At 37.2% G+C, this 20,613-nt stretch overlaps 1 protein-coding gene across 3 annotated transcripts in view; it reads left to right on the plus strand.

The window, feature by feature from the left end:
- CTNNA2 (catenin alpha 2) overlaps positions 1 to 20,613 on the plus strand; it is a 524,441-nt gene that overhangs the window by 56,209 nt on the left and 447,619 nt on the right. For all 3 annotated transcript variants that reach the window (XM_074865479.1, XM_074865476.1, XM_074865477.1), the window contains exon 2: positions 2,760 to 2,866. In XM_074865479.1, the coding sequence (XP_074721580.1) occupies positions 2,765 to 2,866 (102 nt within the window). In that variant the 5' untranslated portion in view covers positions 2,760 to 2,764. The remainder of the gene's footprint in view (positions 1 to 2,759; positions 2,867 to 20,613) is intronic.

Genomic DNA, 20,613 nt, shown 5'->3' on the forward strand with positions numbered 1-20,613 from the left:
CTTTCTTATAGGTTTTTAATAAGGCTTCTCCTTGTATGTATCCTTTTTATAGTTGAAAGCATTGCCTACCCTTTTATATTGAATTTTGAAGAAAATTTTTTTCTATTACTTAGTAAAGGTTGAAACTGAGGTCATAGTCTGACTGAAACAACTGATCATGCGGGCTATCTTTTGTGTTACCCCTACTATTGCCATTCACTGAAATTAGTTTGCTTTTGTAGACTTTAGACTAAGTTACAGCTTTGAATATATTTTTCTATAACGAGAGGTGTGTGAGTACCCATATTAATAGTGAGGAAAAGTGTGCTTATTAGAAAGAAAGAAACTGTATCTGACACATTTAAAAATATCATAACTCATAAATTATTGACTAGAATAATTGTCTACTTAAAACTTATTTTTTGAACACAGAGGCCAACTGGAGTAGCAACCATCTTTATATAAAAAAGATACAGGTTCTGAAAGACAATTAAACATTGTCTGTTGGAAAAATGAGGATAGCTCCCACATTAACCATGTTTACAGCAACTAGAAACTGTCTCATAGTTTTCCTTAATCACATGTATGGGTGTTTTCGGCACTGTAAAACATGAAGCCTAATGATTTTTTTGTAGAGGAGTGGAAACTGAATAATAGCAATTTTAGCACACACTAGATATTATCAGATAATTCTGCCCCCAAATGTTTGCAAATGAGAGGAGGCTGTGGGCTGGTTTTATGTGTGTGATTTATAAATGCATTGATTAGGGAGTTCTGATACGCCTCTCTTTTTGAGCAAGTATTTTAAGTTGTCTGCTAGTAACACAGTGAAAAGCTTTTGCAGACTGTGAATAAATTTTGCATAGACTTACTAGCCTGTTAATTTTGAGTGATAGTAATTAGTCAAGACATTCTCCTGAATAAAGCAGTAGAACTGGTTTTGTATATACTGGATAATGTTGCTAAGTACTGAATACGTACCTGATTGAATTAAGCTTTATTAAGTGGATTGTTATGCAAGGACCAATAGCTGAACTTTTGATTTTTGTTCACTGAATTGTGATTTGGTTTTGTTTTGTTTTTTTATTTATTACTGAAATTAGCTTGTCAGTTAAACGTAGTTTTTTGGAGAAAACAATTTTAAACATTTGGGATATTATATACAGAGGGCTTGATTTGGATCTCACTTATGCAATGTACAATATGATATTATTGGTTTGCCTTTCCCTGCTAGAGTTCTCATAGAGATCGAGGTATATGGAACTTCTAATTTTTTGTTTTATTTTTAAAATAAAGGGAAATATTTAAACCAGAATTATCTAAAATGAATATCTTTTGCATGAAATTTTCTGTGTCTTTTTTTTTTTTTTTTTATGGACAAGTTAGTATATGCGTGGCATTGCTTGTCAGCAAATACTTATATCACTTTCCAGCTCAGTGGGGTGCATTGTATGTCTCTCACAACCTGACAGCTGGATTTTTCTGTATCTGGAATTTCAAAAATGAAGACAACTGCCTTGAAAATTTCATGAAAATCTGAAATGGCAAATAAAATGACAGCAACTTGCTGTTGCCTTTGTTTTACACCGTGTTTAAACTTTTAAGACTAAGATGGTCTGGAAAATCCTTTTTGTTTTAAAATGAGTACTACTGGTTTTGGTGCAAAATTTCAAAATCCTGAATACTGTGGGGAGGTTTTACTCAAAAAGCTGAACAGGCTTCTTGGATTGGTTGTGTTCCATGTGTTGGTGGGTTGACCTTTACTGGCTACCAAGTGCCCACCAAGCCACTCTGTCACTGCCCATCCTCAACCGGACAGGGGCAAAAAATAGGATGAAAACCTTGTAAGTGGACACAAAGAGAGGGTGATCATTTACCAGTTACCATCATGGGCAAACAGACTTCACCCCTGACTCTTCTACTTCCTTGTCTCTCCTGCTCTGAGCGGTGCAGTGGGGATGGGGAATGGGGGTTTCAGTCAGTTCATAACACTTCATCTCTGCTGCTCCTTCCTCACGCATTTCCCCTGCTCCAGTGTGGGTCCCCTCTGTGGACTGCAGTCCTTCAAGATAAACCTGCTGCTGTGTGCTCTCTCCATGGGATGGAGTTCCTTCAGGACATACCTATCTGCTGTAGTGTTGAGTCCTTCATGGCCTGCAGTAATATCTGCTCCGATGTGGTCCTCCATGGGCTGCCTCACCATGGTCTTCTCCAGGGGCTGCAGTGGAATCTCTGCTCTGGTGCCTGGAGCACCTCCTCCCCCTCCTCCTCTGACCTTGGCATGTGTGGGATTGTTTCTCACACTTTCTTTACCTCATTCCTCACACTGCCAGGCAGCGTTTTGTCCTTTCTTAAATATGTTTTCCCAGAGGTGTGACACCATTGCAGATGGGCTCAGCTGTGTCCTGTGGTGGGTCCAGTCTGCATCCAGCATGGGGCAGCCCCTGGCCTCTTCTCACAGAGCCCACCTTGCAGCCCCCCATGACCAAAACCTTGCTACGTACACCCAATATAACATGTATGCTGCATGATAGGGTATCTATTCTTAAGGGGTATAGGAGAGAAAAAAATTCTGCTTATAAATGTTTAAGCAGTCAGTGGATGTGGCAGTGGTGCACCTGGGAGTTCTGGGGAGTAGAGGAACACCAGTAAGGTTATGGAGAAGTATTTTATATGTGAATGGGAACAGCACATATGCTAGTCTCTAAATAAATTATATGGAGTAGTTGGATATTACACTAATAATTTTCATGGATGTTGTGTAATTTTGTCTGTTCTAGGGAGTATGACTTCTGCAACGTCACCTATCATTTTGAAATGGGACCCCAAAAGTTTGGAAATCAGGACTCTCACAGTAGAGAGGCTATTGGAGCCACTCGTTACCCAGGCAAGTATCTTCAATTTGCTTTGCTTCTTCCTTTAGCCTGATGCTATATTTACTCATTTTACATAATTACCTTAATAAACTTTGATAATAAAAACTTGAATAGTTTTTGTTCGTGATCTCTAGTGGAAAGCTCTGTTCAAACATATTTAGAAGTTCTTGTTCTAAATAATTTATAATCTCAAAGTATGAGCGGGAATATAGTAGAAACAACTATTTACTTATGTTTGTCTTGTAAAAGCAGTTTAGAAATTCATGAAACATTCAATTTAAGGCAGGGATCTGAGTACATTCTCTTGTTTTGTTATTATACCATGGAAGAGAGGTTCATGTTAAAAACAAGCAAAGCCAACCAAGCAAATTAAAGAAACTTCAAACCTGTTTCATTTGATGCTGCGATCAATTAGGAGTGGATGCTCAAGCAGTTACCTTTCAACTGAGTAAAATTTGCTAATAGAAGTGAAAACATGTGTCCAGTATTCTAAGAGCAAGATGAAAGTGATGTTAGGTAATGTGTATAATGTATATATTAGTGTTATCTAGCTTTTAACCAGGTAGACCAGTTTCTTTATTGTCAGAGAAAAATCTTTATATATTTATGCATATCATGTTTCCTGTGTCTGTACAAATGTACCTGTGCTGTGAGTGCATATACAGGGGCAGGAGCTGTGTGGTCCAGAGAAATATGGTAGTAGACTTCAAAGTTCTGTCACTGTCAGTGTGATTTGCTGAGTCCGTGGCCTGATGCCTTTCTGTCCCTGAGTTGCCATTAATAATGGGAAGCTGGTTACATAATTTTATCCTAGTAAGCTTCAAGATGGGTAGCTCCATTATTTAAAATACTCACACAAGTAGTTTTTCTTGTAGGAATGCTCATTGTATTAAAAATCAAAGCCAGCTAACCTTATCTGTCCCATCCACCTGTAACTAACAATTTTCTTGTAGACATCGTGGATCTTGAGATTGGTCGGCTGGATAGAAATGTAGGCCTTCATTTGAGTGTGAGACTAGACTTGATGTTTTTGTTCTCAGAATAAAACAGAGATAAACTATAAATCGCTAGTTCTTTAATTCCCCCAAAATGATGTCTCTGTATGGTTCCTATGCTCCTTACGGTGAGTCACCTTTCAAAGAAATTACACCTATTCTTCTTTCTTTTTGAAGAAAATTATTTTCTCTTTCTACAAATTATTTTGGATGTGAAACTCTAACAATGTACACAAATTTACAGACTCATGTTTCATTTCTAATAGCTTTTGAAAACATGGGAATTAACTTTCATTATAAACCTTGATGATTTTGTTGTTGATATGGAAGGCGGACTAAAATCCCAAATTCATTTTGATGCCAACTGAACACGAGGTTACGAGCTCTGTTATTCTGATCCTGATCCTACTTAACCAAGTAACAAGCAATAGGACAAGAGGGAATGGCCTCAAGTTGCGCCAGGGAAGGTTTAGACTATATGTCAGGAAGTATTTCTTTACAGAACGGGTTATTAGGCAGTGGAATGGATTGCCCAGGGAGGTGGTGGAGTCCCCATCCCTGGAGGTGTTTAAGAGTAGGGTCAACATAGCACTGAGAGATATGGTGTAGATGGGAACTGGCAGTGTTGGGTTAATGGTTGGACTAGATGATCTTCAAGGTCCTTTCCAACCTAGTTGATTCTGTGATTCTGTGGTGTTGTCATTGGAACTGAAAGTGCTGTGAACCGTGATCTGCTGTGAAAAGAGCAAATTACTGAGTCTTCTGTGAGTGAATTTCCTGTTATCCTTTCCTTTTTTTTATTTTCCAACACCTTGCCCAGAAAAGAGAATACATTATCCAAGAAGTGAGAGTACTGTTGTAGTTTCATAGTTTCTCAAGTTGCTTGTGTTAAGTTTTGGTTTAGCTAGATTTGTTTTTGATAGCACACCTCAAAAACTATAAATAAAGAAATTACAAATCGAACTACAGGATATGGATTTTTTCAATGGTGGAAACTAGGGTGCCAAAGATCCTTACCTTTGTATTTTGATGAAGAACAGTGTATTTCTATTTTAGCAGTATGTCGAGAAGACTAGAGAAAATAAAGTACAGTCAAGAGGGGCTAGAGAAATGTTGGGCTATTATGTTATTCAACATTTATGAATATTTCCATTCTGATGTCTTCATTTTATACGTTTCTAGATAGTACAGACATATAAAAAACGTTTTTGAACATGTAATTTAATTTCTTGTATTAGAGAAATAAGTAGTTTTACATGTTTTGCTCTTCTCTGAATCCAGTAAATTATGTTTGACTACAGCATGTTTTTGTAAACCACACAAACGTAATCACGAAAGCTTCAAGTGATGGGAAATGTGCTACCTTCAGATTGTGTTTATCTGGTGCATTTTTAGCTTAAGTTATTCAGCTGCTCTTTCTGTTTTTCTCAGATAAGTTAACGACCATCCCAGTTTAAAGGCTTTTCCTTTTTCTGATTAAAATTGCATATTTGGTCTGGTCAAGTCAAGAATAGTATCTCATTTACCTCTGTGTGGGCTTAGATTGCAATCTGCCTATGCAGTGACAACCTCCACAAGGTACCATGTGCACATTCCACATGCAAACATTTGAATCTCCTGAAAAAGTTTCAAAACGCTTTCCTTCCTAAAGAGAACATATAATTTGAAAGTTTATCTTGACAAATAAATACATAAATATTTAATTCCTGTTCAGTTTGAACTCTGAAGTCCACTGTAGATTCATAAGAGCTGCTTAACATGGAAATCATAGAGATGTGAAGTTCTTCCATAAGTCATTCAAAATAGGTCACTGGATAGAAGAGAGAGATTTAATGGCCACCAAATGCAACAGAACTGTGCTGCACAAGTTCTGAGCAACCTGATCTGACTTTGAAGGCAGCCCTACTTTGACCAGGAGTTTGGAGTAGGTGTCATCCCGAGATCCCATACAGCCAAAACTATTCTGGTTCTGTCATTTCTAGCACCACCAAGACAAATTCATGTTTTATTTTGGCATTTGGACTTGAATATTTAGAGTATCCTCTTGTTCTCCAAGCTGTGTATGATTTTGGAGAATGCTTGAAAAAACAGAAATGTTTGTACATAAGTCTTTGGGCTCAAAAAATGCTAATCAAGCCTTTTGTATCTGTGTGTGTGTGGGTGTGTAGTAAGGTTCTGAACTCAGTGTATATATAGGCACATGAGTGACAGATTTTCAAATGGTGGTGCATCCACTGATTTCTACTGAAATTTTGGGAAGTAAGACAGGAATGTGATGTGGATTTGAAAAAGAACACCTCAGTGAGTCAGGCAAATGGTGCATTAAAACTGAATTTTAGACAAGCTCATTAGTGTTCCAGATGAGAAAATATGGATAACCTATGAATTGATTTAGGAGAAATTATAAGACAGGAAGGTTGTCTGAGCTGGAGGCAAAAACAAAAAAAAAAAAATCCATTAGCTGATCATGAGAATGCATTAGAAATGACAGAATTGCATTTAGTCTAGGAAGCCCTGAACTAGCAAACTAATTAAAACTTTCTCTGGCTGTCAGAGATGTAAGAGTATTGGAGCTTGCTGAGGTACCCGTTTTCCCAGTGCTTGTTGTCATATTTAAAGAGTAACAGATACGCCCTGCCACATGTCTTTTATCATATTACCATTACTGAAATTTTGTAAGAAACACATGATGGAAAAATTTATTAGAATTTCTGTTCTCAACAATATTGAATTAGTAATTGAAATATGTTTCTTTTTTCTGGCTTCAGTGTCACAATTAGCTAAAAGTATAAGGTAATTCTATTTATTGTTAGTTTGGTCTTCTGACAAAACAGCTAACCTTTTACTGTAAATCTTACGATTTTTAATTCTATGAAATCTTTACAAGGAAATGTATAACTAAAATATATCCTCAAGGGTTACTGCCTCTTATTCTCACCTTCATGCATAGTAACCAAAACGAATTACAACTTTATTTGTTAGACTGTAGTTGGTTTTCGTAAGAAAAAATAATTACATTTTTAGGAAAGGCTTAACTGCCACTACATGATATTTTATGTGTAGCTGAAAAATAGCGCTTGTGGAGGTTGGCCATAAGGACTCAGGGAATACTCAGGGAATTTTTTTTTTGTTTCTGGTGGATTTGTGTAATAATTACATAGAAATATGAATAGAAGATATATATGTTAAGGAGAGAAAAAAAAAAAAACAAACCCAAAACTCAATCATAAATCAGCATTTTAAAAAAAAATGTTTTTTTGAAAAACAACAAAAATACTCATGTGTGAACACATATACAACTCGTTCATCTTTTCATATAATCTTTGAAGATAAGATTTGCTCTTTTGATGAGATTTCAATTTTCTAATGTCAGTCTGTCGTTCTTCTTGTTACTTTTCCCTAGGTATTTTAAATAGAATCGTGGCTGTTTTATAAATGTGTCTTTCTATTGGAGTAATGGAGCAGTTGTGCCTTTTAGGATCTTTAAATTTTTGGACTATTATGTATTATTACAGAATTTTAACAATAACACAAATACTGAGTGTTCCTGTCGCAGATTCATGACTGATTGTATTTTCCTTCAGTATGACATATTTTTGTCCTTCTAGATTTGCTGTGATGATTCTGAATTGCAGTGCATGTTTTGGGGTTTTTTCCCCCAGTAAATTTAAGATGCCCATTACAGTAGCTTAGAATGAAACAATAGTATGTCATAAAGCAGGCAAAAATAATTATTTAGTGATTTTGCATTTTTTTGTATATAGTATCACCTAGTAAAATTAAGTACCTATATAAAATAAACAAATCATTAGATAAAATTCCAAATAGTTTCAATTAGTGCAATTTATTTAGAAAATCATAATAATTATGGCTGATGTTATACCTCGTGAGCTTTTGCCCAATCTAAGCCCTTGTGAAGTGTATTTGGAAAATGGTCCAATTTCTATATTGCCATAAGAAATATAAATATATGCCCAACCGTTCCAGTTAACTGGATATTATTTATATTCAGTGAACTCTGTTGTTATTGCATTTGAACCCTACATCTCATGCACTAACTAATCTCCACAGGAAATATATTATTGCTTACTATTGTCAGGGAGCTGCATCTGAACCACACCTATGCACGTACACAGATGGCTTTCCTTTTGGAGGGTTTGGGAATGTGTATGCATTTTTGTAACAATTTTGAGAAAAGTTGAGTAACTGGTAATGGAGCAATGCGTGTGTGATACACGTTCCACTTGTTTTAGTAATTGCTCAGAATTTTGGAGCAATTTCTCTATTTGATAGCTGAATGCAGCTGAAGCCATCTTCAAGACGGATCTAATGCAAAATGAATGATAAAAGCTTATTTTTTGGTCATTCGAGCTCAATTCAGCCGTACAATAAGGTCAATATTGTTTTAAATTGTTTTTACTTGTACGAGACTATTCTCCCAATTGTGAAGTTAATTTCTGTTTAAGCTCTCTTTCTATCACAGCACTCCCAGGTCTGTGGTGTTTCTGGGAGTGCAGGAGGTTGGATGGCACATCAGTCTTCTCTGGCATGGGCTAATTAGGTGATGGCAATTCGTGTCAGGGAGTCGAAGCTGAATCCTATCAGAAAATGAATATGGAATTTTTCTTTTCTAACTGAAATTGAAGTTTAAACATTATTTAAGAAGTTACTCCATTGAATAGGAACAGAATCCACCTTACTTTCTCCAACGTTATGCTATGTATTGCTTGAAATAATTTCTGAACTAAAAATTAGTAGATGCCTATTTACTTCGGGATGCTTTTTTCATCCATTAGATTCTTCAAGAAACATTTGCTTTGTTCTGGCCATCACTGTTTCTTTGTCATCAGATTCACTAACATCTTTGCCTCTCTGCCAGCTCTCATTGGGATCTTCTCAGTATGGAGACTTTTTGTGCTGGCTAAGAGAACCTTTAGCTAAATTTCATCTTTTCTATTTTTATTCTCCCTTGCTTGAAAATTGTAGACTATTTATAGTATGTAGTGTCCTGTAAGGTCTGGACCTTGTCAGTCTATGCCTCCCAGTGATTTTATTTGCTGTTTAAAGGTGTTTATGTATGTGGTTGTACTTCTGAGTTTATGCATATGCAGGTTAGCATTTGCTGGGGGAGAATGAAGACTTGGAGGGCTTTAGGTCTCATCTGCTACTCCCATGTTCTGTTTTTATGGAATAATGGTGATTAAACTCAGAGCAATGCAATTCCATGGCTACGTTCTCTTCTCTTCTGCCACACAAGCCAATATGGAAAGATGGTGAGAAAATTTGTTACTGGTGTATCATAGCTGGAAATGCAAGTTATGGGTATGAGTATCATAGGTGTGCAGTAAATGGTGACTGGAAAAGCTTATGGCTAAAATGAACCTACTCTAATGTGTAATTCTTTGTATTCAATGCTAGATTTTTCATCCGTTTAGAAACTCTTCAGTCTTGTTCATTATTAGCACATTTTTAGTGATTCAGGGTTACCAGACAGTGTTTTTGACTTTATGTGGTATCGACAAAACCATTTTGATCACAGTTTAACTTGAGCATTTACTGCTTTGACTCTGTGGTCTGACAGGTAGTCTGACCTCATGAAGCAGTGAAGTGCAACGAGTAAGTTCTGAGAAGGAATTTGCTGCGTGTCTTTGCTAATACAGTGAATAAATAAACTATCTGACCTGATGCAGTTGTGTACCTTGTGTCATGGCCTTGACTACTAGATGAGCAGAAGACAGGTGCTTTTTCCCACCTACAGAGCTGATCTCACAAATTGAGAGCCATCTGTATTCTTGAAGTTGGACTCTCTGTTTGGGTTCAGGCTTCTGACATCTTGTCATCAAAGCCAAACCAAGAGAAGAGACACAGGGAATAAATATGTACCTAATGACAATAAGACATACACCATGTAGAACAGAGCTTTATGTGTGCACACTAAGATAACCACTCAACCCCAAACCTCATTGCTTGGCTAGCAGGGATACCAGAGTGAACCGGAGTTTTAACTTCAGGAGAGAGAGAACTGCTGAAATGTTTCCCCCATCATGGCTGATTAGAGTGTAATCAGAATGGGACTAGTGTCTGGAATGAAAAGAAATGCAATACAAACAATGACAAGAAAAGGCAGATAGCTGAGTATCAAAGTAGGGTAAACATTGAGAAGTTTCACTGGTTTTCCAGTTGCGTCTCCATTGCAAGAAGGAATGAATTGCGGTGGAGAGATCAGGGAAGGAGGGAGTTGGATGAATCATTCCTATAAGTGTAGGGCATTCATCAGGGAAGAATTAGTACAAGCAATTGCACAGCTGAAGCCTGGGCGAGTCTCTGATACTGTCTTCATCCTGTCTCCTGAAATAGTACAGCCTAGAGTTTTAAAACTTGGCTAGCCATTTTCCCAACTATATTCTTTTCTTGCATACGGTTTTCTTACAGCTGTTTTATGGAAGAGTTTTCAGAAAACAGTGTTCTTGCCTGGGACTTCCAAACTCTGAGCAAGAAGATCAAACTAATATGAATAATTATTGTAATATCTTTCTTCTACTTGTGTCCTTGAAGATGTATAGCAAGATGCAGTGAAGCAGAGCTGAGCCTTTTTCTGTCCTCAAACATACAACTCAGCAGGTTCTTAACAATCCTGTTCATTTAATCAGGGTCATTGCTGTAGAAAGGGAACATCTAAAGGTTTGAGGGAAAATTGGCTTCGGTTGCATTTTTAGTTGATTCTTTTCAGTTTGCTTGAAAAGCAGTTATATGTTTTGGTTTTTTTCAGCATATCTTGTGAGCTACATGTCACTTCGAAAAATTCTCACAGTCAAGAAATGTATTAGCAAATTACAGTCTTTTTCTTTTATGTCACAACTGCTAATTAAAGCAAGATAGCTATATCAGCTTGTGTTTTAAAGGATGATTGCGTAGTTAATAGCTGGTGGCCTTGTTACAAAAGAAGTAATAGATTTTCATTTTGGTTGATAAGCAAATTCTTATTTGTATCATAAACTTATACTTACTAAAAGTGTTTGACACACTTCTTCCAGTTCTTAAAAGACTTCAAAATTATCGCAGCATATATAACTGCTAATATAATAATTCATATAACTAGAATGGTTCTAAGTCTAGGACATCTCTGTAATGTAATTGAGTGCTTTAACAAGGGGTTAACTTGAAAAAAATGTTTTTAATATCACCAAATGAGAATCAAGTGGATTAACAACAAATAATGTCAGTCACATATTGTGTGAGCAAGGCGTTGGTATGGTTTGTTAAGCAGCAACATCAAAAGAGCTGTTATGATATCCAACTGAATGTCAGCTCATAGTAGCGAAACATAATATGATCCTTAAGTGGATCAGCTGGTGAGTATAAAGTAAATTTAGTGAGGCAGTATTATTCTTAAAACATAGCATTAATGAGATTACTATTGGAAGGATTCCCCATTCTCAAAAAAGATGTTGACAAATTGGAAGGAGATCAGAATAGAATTATGTGAATGATTTGAGTTTTGTCTTTTAATGGCAGACTAAAGACTTTCATTTGTATGCAGCTTATCAATAAAAAGAAATTGTCTTAAATTAACTGGCAGTATAGATTTTAAGACTATTTCTGGTAGCACTTACAGTGTAAATAATATTTTAGAATTAATTTAAACTAAATATGGGATTCACACCCTGAAACTAAAACATCCCAACATTAAACTGATATTTGGTGGGAATTTTGGAGCAAGTGCTTACGCGGGAGTAGGCTGTAGTAAGTTAAGAGGTATTATGATCTTAACCAGTATACATTTATGCATCAGTAAAAAGGTTGTTTTTGTAGTGAAGGGTTTTCTTAATCTGACAAAAATCCTCTGTCTGGACACAGAAGCGGTAAGTAAATATAAACAAACTCTAAATAGCAATATAAGCTGGAATAGTTCTCCTAGAATGGTGGGCAAGTCAGTGCTGCCAGAATCTTTGATTAAGAACTGGATATGTTTTTAAAAGACATGCTTTAGGCCTGCTAGGAATTATAAAACCAGGAAAAGACTTACTGGAAGACTTCTTGCTTTATGAATCAGGGTAGAAGCGGGAGCAGGATTGCTTGTTTTCTGCCGTAGATCAGATTTGCCAGGAGAAAGGGAAAATAGATACACAACCTATGTGATTAAATATGTATGCTTCTAATGACTTCGGAAGCAATTTGGATATTAAAGTTTGTAATCCATCTTAGCTTCATTCTTGAGAGTAATGTAAAAATCTTATTCGCTTTCTTATTTTTCATTAACTTAATCTGCTGTATGTCATCAATCTGCAAAAGTTAGAAAGGCTACAAAATAATCTTGATTACAAAAAGAATACGCTAATTACAAGATTTTGCTTTGAGGTGTTAATTAGCCTAATTATAATAGATCCGTGTTGTGAAAAGCAATGACAATTTTCGTTCCATTTCCCTTCGATATGTATTTCTGAAGATTGACTGATTTATTTGCAGTTCAAAGAATTCAGGGCATGGATATGTGGATTTCTTTCTTTCTTTTTTTTTTTTTTTTCCCCCTATGTTAATTTCTTTGGAATATTGATTCTGTTGGATGTGCACCTTTTAATGGATCCAATTAAATTTTTTAGTGATCTTTGAATGTTTTATAAAATGCAATAGTATGGAACTAGAGAGATCTGAGCTTTTGGTATATTTTAAACAAGACATTCATTTTCAGCCAGAGAAATTTAGAAATGTATTGCAGTTTTGCCTTAAGCACACGGTCTAAATTACCATATTTAGTTTCCTGTTTGGGAAATTAATTTTTAGTATCTCTTCCCACAACCTCATAAGTGGTTGGTGTTCTTGAATATTATGCATCTGAGCCACAAATGCTCAGATTGTGAAGAAATGTCGTCTTCTATTTGTCTCTTTTAGTGGGATGGTTAATATTTTCCTCTTGATGCACTGAAACTTCTGTCTTATTCAGTATATTTCTGTGTACTACTAGAGTCATTTAGTACTCATCAGTGAGACTTCTCACACCTTTTACTACTGTATAATGGGGGTATTAAGCATATATAACTCATGCTTAGCGTATTCAGCACAGTTGTGTTCAATATTGTGCTGATAACCTTTGAAGAATACACAAGCAATATTGCTCTGCTGAGTAGAGATTTCTCCTTTTTGTAGGTATCTGTTTTTTAGAATAAGTCTTTTTAAAACCTTAAATGAAGTCAGTACTAGAATTTTCATTCTCATTTAGTTTGTTGGGTCACTGTGGAGCAATGGGCTAGTTGCTCAAATTTTCACTCTTGGCCGATAGCACATAAATAAAAGGGTATACAGCAGAAAAGCATAATCATAACAAAGTAACCCTGGCACCTTAATTTATGTGAGTGTTTATCTTCAGAAATTAGTTTTAAAGCTGGAAATAGATGGAATTCGTTATAAATACTATTTTAAACCAAGAAATACAGCTTAATTTTAACTTAAGAAACTGTTAGTGTGGAAGAGGCTAAACCAAAAATAATTCCTCACCTGATAAAAGTTACTGCAGACATGACTCTTCAGATTGCACTCAGTCTGCTCTCCTTTTCCAAATCACCTGCCGCAGCACTGATATTTGGTATGTGAAGCTTGGCAGTGTCATGTGACATGTCCCTTGCTCCGCGCTTTGCCTGACATGGTGGATCCTGGAGCAGAAGAGCTGTGGCAGAGCTCTGTGCTGCACCCAAGCCAGGGTGGTGCCTCCTCCTTGCCCACTGCTTGGCAGCAGCCTGGTGTAGCCCCTTGTTCTTTCATAGGGCCGAGGGCACTTGGTTGTTGACCTGGGGTCTTGCACAGCTTTCATGTAACCTGCCTCCTTTGACTGCATCTCTTATCCTGCATGCATATATGCATCAGATGATCCAACATTTGAAGATTTTTTTTCCACCTTTTGCCCCACATTGAAAGCTTTTTACAACTTGTAGCATATTCAGCCCATGTTTCATTTTTCTATTTGTTTGCTTTTTCCCCCCCAAACATTATCTTGCCTGTCAGCATCCATTAGGGATAGAGAGGTGGGGAACAGATGAATCCTTGACTTGTCATCCTGACAGACCTGGTCATGTAGTTTCTCTGACTTACTAATGAGCACTTGTTGCACCAAGTCCAGGTCTAGTGTAATTCCCTTCTCAAAGCAACAATCAGACCGGGAGTCAGCCAACCTTTCAACATTAGTTCGTGATCCTTAGGATATACAACAATATACTGGCCTTTCAAGTTGTGAAACCCCAAGGTAGCCCTGTGCTTGTGAGCATCATATTATGAGACATGCACTTTCTTGTTCTAAAACCTTACCTGCTTGTACAAACGGTTAAACTGTAAATTTTCAGAGAAGGATTTTGGAGAAATGAGATTTGCAACAGGAATTAATTTTCCTGATTCATTTCATTTTGCTCTATAGTAATGAAAATGTATTGTATCTGCTTATGCTAATAGTAAATTCTTTTATTAGAAGGTATTCATGTAGAAGCATAATGAATCCAGTGTACTGAATGGCTACTGAATATTGAGTTGTTTCCAGGGGATATGTATTAACCTATTCAATTTTTCCCAGCGAATTACACATATCTGCACTCCGTGGTGCAGAACGATTAAGCTTTTACTACTCTGCTTGAAATACTTTAATTGCCAGGTAGTTTTTTACTGTTCTGAAAAAGCAATTGGCTCAAAAAATTGAGGGAAATGCATGCATGAGGCACAACATTATATATATTTTTTTCCTGTCTTCTACTCAGTCCATATTCTTTAAATCTGCTTCCTTCATATGTTCTACCACATAAGATCTCTTCTAATGCTTCCATGAACCTGCAATATTTATATTTTTTTAATTTTTTTTTTAAACTGAGGGACTCTGCTTCCATGTAGACACGCTATTGGAATGTGAAGGATTGAAAAAGTTTGTGGTAGTGTTTTTATCCTTGATAGAAACGTAAATGGGCTTTATTTGAGGAGTTCCTGTCCGACACAACTGAAGTACTTGTTTAGAGTAGCTGAAAACATCAGGTGTATTCTTGGTGTAGTACTGACTATGATCAGTTAGTTCATCTTATAATATGGTCCACGCCCTATAAAGTAAGCTTTTCTTTGTGAGCCACTTATGTGAAGAATAAATTCACTGTCAAATAGATATCTTTATTTGGGATTTTCTGAATTCAACAGAGTTCTAGCTTGTTTGTTCAAGATGTATCTTGGTTATATCATTTATTTCCAACCTGACATGAATGCCACTTTACAGACATACCTTCTCATCCAGGATATATTTTTTTAATTGCATTATTGCATGTATCAAGAATTCAGGAAAGATAATTTAATTGTGTGTATGTTTGGATGCAGAACAGGAAAGTCCAGGCTGTGACCTATATCTGTTCGCTTCCCCATGTGGCAGTCATATCTGGAGACAGAACTTTCTACTTCATTGCTAGCTTGCTTGGACAAGTAAGAAGGAGCTAGGAATGTTATTTTCTGTTTTCAGGTGTTGGTTGGTAACTTGTTGCTATAGGCTTTAGGTCTCTTCGTTAGGGACTTTCCTGTGTTGCCGACTTGGTTGCCCGTGTATCAGGTTTTCTTGGGTTCATCACGTGCAGTAAAGCCATGTAGAAAGCTCAAGTGTCATATCATGGAGACTGAAAAGTTAGTCTTCTGTTGTCAATCGAGCTAAAATCTGTGAGTCTCAGCACTTTATTAAATGTACATGATCATCAATCCTCAGCCACTGTTAATTTGGACCACTATTTGAAACTGCAAAGGCCAGACCTGTTTTTGAAGTATGCATACCTGCGAACATGACAGCCCACATATTTTTGTTATTAATATACCCTGTTACACAAATATTATAAATTCTTTGTGCAGAATGATTGAAGCTGTACATATTCCCATTACTGCCTGTCGACTTTGTTGATAGATACATACCAGTTGTATAATATACAGAATGGGCTGATGTAGCTCAAAGATATTTTTCTCTCTCAAAGGACATCTTGTGAGTGCTTCTCTTTCTTTATGTTTTAGTTTGTTTTAAATATTATGTAGAAAGTGGTGAGAGATTTTTGTTAAAGAAAAAGGTGAGGAGGGTAGTTTGTGACATTGATAAAATTGCAGCAGTTGTACTGGTCTTTAGGGTCTTTAGTCTCCTATAAAAATTGACTTCCTTCTTGCAGTAGACGAACTGCGGGAGCAGATATTATTACAATCATCATCCTAGAGCTTTTGCAGGTGTTTAAATTTTACTGAACAAAAGTTACTAAGCGCTTTGAAACTGAAGACTGAAATTTTGAGCTAAATCTAGCAGTCACTGCATAATATTTTATACATCTTTAATGAGAGCTTAGTAATGCATATGTTCTTCATACTTCTCAGCCTTTCACATTGAACTGAAAACGTTCAAGAGTAAGATTGGTATAATCAAGTTACACAATTGTTCTCTTTTCGAGTGATTGGCCCTGCAGTTTTCTCTTTAGACTTAGGAGAGTATCATCAGTTCATGTGAGGGATTTTGCCTTTTCTGGTTGTGTTTCTGTGTGAGTGTGTGTTTTGTTTTTTTGTTTGTTTTTCTTTCTTTCTTTGTTTTGTGACTGTTTTGTTTTTACAACCTAGCAATAGCTCTTTAGGCTGGATGAGCTAGCAAGGTCATTAAGCTTCCATAGATCATTTATTTTACATCTCTCATGGAAATGAGAGGGACCTGGACAGGCTGGAGCGGTGGGCCCATGCACACCTCATGAAGTTCAACAAGGCCAAATGCAAGGTCCTGCCCATGGGTCAGGGCAATCCCAAGCACAAATCCAGGCTGGGTGATCAGTGGATTGAGAGCAGCCCTGAGGAGAAGGACTTGGGGGTGTTGGTGGATGGAAAACTGACTGTGAGCCAGCAACGTGCGCTCACAGCCCAGAAAGCCACCCGTGTGCTGGGCTGCACCCAGAGCAGTGTGGGCAGCAGGGCGAGGGGGGGATTCTCCCCCTCTGCTCTGCTCTCATGAGACCCCCCTGCAGTGCTGGGTCCAGCTCTGGGGGCACCAACAGCAGAAGGACACGGACCTGCTTGAGCGGGGCCAGAGGAGGCCGCGAAGATGTTCGGGGGGCTGGAGCACCCCCCTGTGAGGACAGGCTGAGGGAGTTGGGGGGTTCAGCTGGAGAAGAGAAGGCTCCGGGGAGACCTTAGAGCGGCCTCCCAGGACTGAAAGGGGCTACAGGAAAGGGGGGAAGAATTTTTTTTATCAGGGATTGTAGTGATAGGACAAAGGGTAATGGTTTTAAGCTGAGAAAGTGTAGATTTAGATCAGATATAAGGAAGAAATTCTTCCCTGTGAGGGTGGTGAGACACCGGCACAGGTTGCCCAGAGAAGCTGTGGCTGCCCCCTCCCTGGAAGGGTTCAAGGCCAGGTTGGACGGGGCTTTGAGCAACCTGGGCTAGTGAAAGGTGTCCCTGCCCATGGCAGGGGGGTCAGAATTAGATGATCTTTGAGTTCCCTTCCAACCTAAACCATTCTATGATCCTATGAAATGAGATAGGAAGGCCAGTGTATCAGTTTGTACTGAGCAGTGTGAGTTTTGAATATAATCAGATAGTTAGAAAGGTGTATTTTTATACGTAATTTTGTCAGCAGAGTAATTCTAAAACAAATATGTCAGAAAATAAGTCAGAATAAAGACACTTATATGGTGTTTCCCTATTCATTAACAGTGATGCTCCTAAAGCTGATTTGCCTTCAGACAGCTGATTCTGTCTGCAACCTTTCCTCCCAGGTCTGCTGGGAAGCAAGGGAAGGAAGACTTGACATTTTTCTCTCTGGGGAAGTAGATAAAAGCAACCACTGATTGTCACAGGACAGCTGTGATCCTATCTGTTGATGTCTCCCCTCTTGTGAGCTGATGCCCATAGAAGTTAAGTAGCCAATAATTTGGCACTTAACTCTTTTGTGAATGAGATCACTACTCCTGTGAGGAATCAAAGTGCAAGTTGCTATGAGTGGCACCGCCCTGAGTGCTGCTCAAGAGAGATTTTTATCTTGTGCATCTAACAATCATCAGTTGAAGGTACATGCTAAATGCCTTGTTTGCATGTCATCCTTAATCCATTACTTTTTAATTCCTTACTGGCTGCAGTCCTTCTGCTGCTTGAGACCGAGGACTTCAATGACTGCAGCACTTGCAGTTTTATCTGGTGTACTGCTCTCTGGTGCTCTACCTTTTATTTCTGTTCTAAAATCTTGTATGTTGTTGAGTGATTTATGAGTAACTGCATACCACAGTCACGTCCAATTGAGGTTACGGACTCAGCCAATATAAAGCAATATAAAGAGAGGCCACTAGAATAGCCAGTGGTCATAGCCACAATATGTTTTTTGAGTATTCTTAGAAAAACAATCAAACCCTTTAATTTTTGTGTAATGTTTTCTTCTTAACTCTCAATTCTGAAGAAGCATTTGGCTTGCTAAAATGTTTTAATGAATGCAAAAACTTTGGTGCTTCTTAGGAGTCTGTATTTTGATGTCAGAGCATAAGTATTTTTACAGATAGTATTCCTCCATCCCATATTAGAATCAGGTGCAACTGCAGACCTGCTATGAAGGACAAAACCTTGACCTGAAATGATTATCTGCTACCGCTTCTGCTTACCTGCAGCTTGTGGTTTCCACTGGACTTGATACCAAATGTTAAGCCATGACAGGCAAGCCAAAGGATCTTTAAGTTTATGTGATGTAGTCCCCTCATCTCCTTGTCCTCCTGGCCTCCCCTCCAATCCTTTTATTTTTGCCAAATGCTTGGTTTTGTCCCCAGGCACCATTCTGTTCCAAAGTACCACTAAAACTTACGAACTGCATGTCAAGAAACTGTAATTAAATACTTTTGAACTGGAAGGAAAACTACTGAAAATATTTAAGCTCTCATTCTTTATGGAGTGGAAACTTAGTAAAGAGAAGCAGTTTTAGAACTTTGGAGGTGACGGTTTTTAGAAATTTAATTTCAGTTTTTAGCTTCCTATAGTAATTTTATGCAGGATTGTCTTACTACTCCCGTTTGACCAGACCATTTCTGTCTACTCCTTCAAATATTTCCCTTGGCCAAAAAAATTCTAGTTATTACATCATCAATCTATGTCTTGTGAAAATTTCTTTTTTTTTTTTTTCCCTTCCTTTTTTCCCTGGTTGTAATATCTGGGTACTCTAGACTCTTAAAATCATTGCATTAAAAAAAAATCGCTGCTCCTTTTAACCCAGAAATTCTTGTGCCTTTCTTCAGGCCACACACTGTGGTGGTCTGTGTTTCTCTCTGCCAAACTCTTAGTAGGTCCTTGCTTTTACAGTGTGTTCCTTAAGGCTCCCATGGTAACATCTGGTTCCTAGGTACTTCTTTAATCTTCACTCTTACACAGTTCTTGGTCTAGTGTGTTTTTATTATAGAAAAGGGCAGGAATCAGGAGGGTTGCATTTTTTGGTTTAGAATTTCCTATTTTAGAGAAAATTATTTTAGGTTAACAGGCTGTTGGGTCTGAATTCATCAGCTGGTTAGATATTGAGTTTCATAAGTCTCGTTTAAAGAAGTCTCATTCATTCATTGGACAATCAGTCATGTTAGAAATGTTCTGTATACTTGGCACTCTGAACTGCAAATTTAATTACAAATTTTCCGTTGAACTTCTGGCACATACTTAGGTAATGTATATCCTTTGAGTCAACTCGGTTACAGTCAGTCAGGTGCTCATCTAACGTGTATGTCTTTCACTGATGTGGCCATCAGAAAGCTGAGGCTTCAGAAGCCACATATTAAGTAGATATATATTTGAATGTAATATATCCTTTTTTTTATATCCCTTTCCTCCATCGCACTACCCAGTCCTGTATAAAACATTATCTTCATTGATTTCCTTGTTGGTGGTTGGTGTAAGCTTATATGATTTATACTTTGAGGTTACATCGTTTGCAGTGTAGGTGTGTGATACTGTCACTGTGCACTCTCTATATGAGATGAGATATTTGTCACCGCTGTATTTGAACACTCTACAAGAAGCTTATTTAGCCAGAAAATGAATATGTGTAATCAGCATCTAATTTCACAAAAGTCCAACAGGGAAGCTTATGCAGGGTTCCTACATTTCCATTTCTGTGGGATGGAACTATCAAAAAGCTAATTGTTTCATCAAAATGAGCCTTATGCTGGATTCATTAAGTTCCACTTTTGTCCACTGAGAGTGTGTGGGCAACTTGATATTCATAAACCCTTTATTAACATTTATAATTACATTTTATACTACTGCATAACTAATTTTTACTTTTCATGAGGTTTTTATGATGTTGCTTGTCCTTGTAAATTTATTTACTGCGGTCTTAATTTAGTAAATCTCATACTAGATACTGAAGAACTTTGCATAAATAACATGATCAGAGGCTTTTTTATTGAGTTTTATTCTTGTTTGACACATTTTCTTTTTGTGAAAGTAAATCCATATATTTCAAATATTTCTGAGACTTAGTAGAGATCTAGGTTTAATAGTTTCTGGGTTTAATAAAGATTCTGTCTTGATATAAGCTGCATCTATGAAAAAATACTAACATTTTACATTATATTTTCCATGTTGGTCAAGTCAACATGTTCTGTTGACCATATTAATCAACTCTGATTAACCACCTTAGCCCTGAATATTCCATTACTTTTATGGCAAGAGTCACACATTACTCAAATATTTTTCCTTTTATAGGAAGCTTTTTAGAGGGGTGTCGTCTTTGTCATCATTCCCCCCCATCCACTGCAACTGAAAAAGAGAGCAAA

This window comes from Strix uralensis, chromosome 4 (genome assembly GCF_047716275.1).
Source record: "Strix uralensis isolate ZFMK-TIS-50842 chromosome 4, bStrUra1, whole genome shotgun sequence".
Taxonomy (NCBI): Eukaryota; Metazoa; Chordata; class Aves; order Strigiformes; family Strigidae; genus Strix; species Strix uralensis.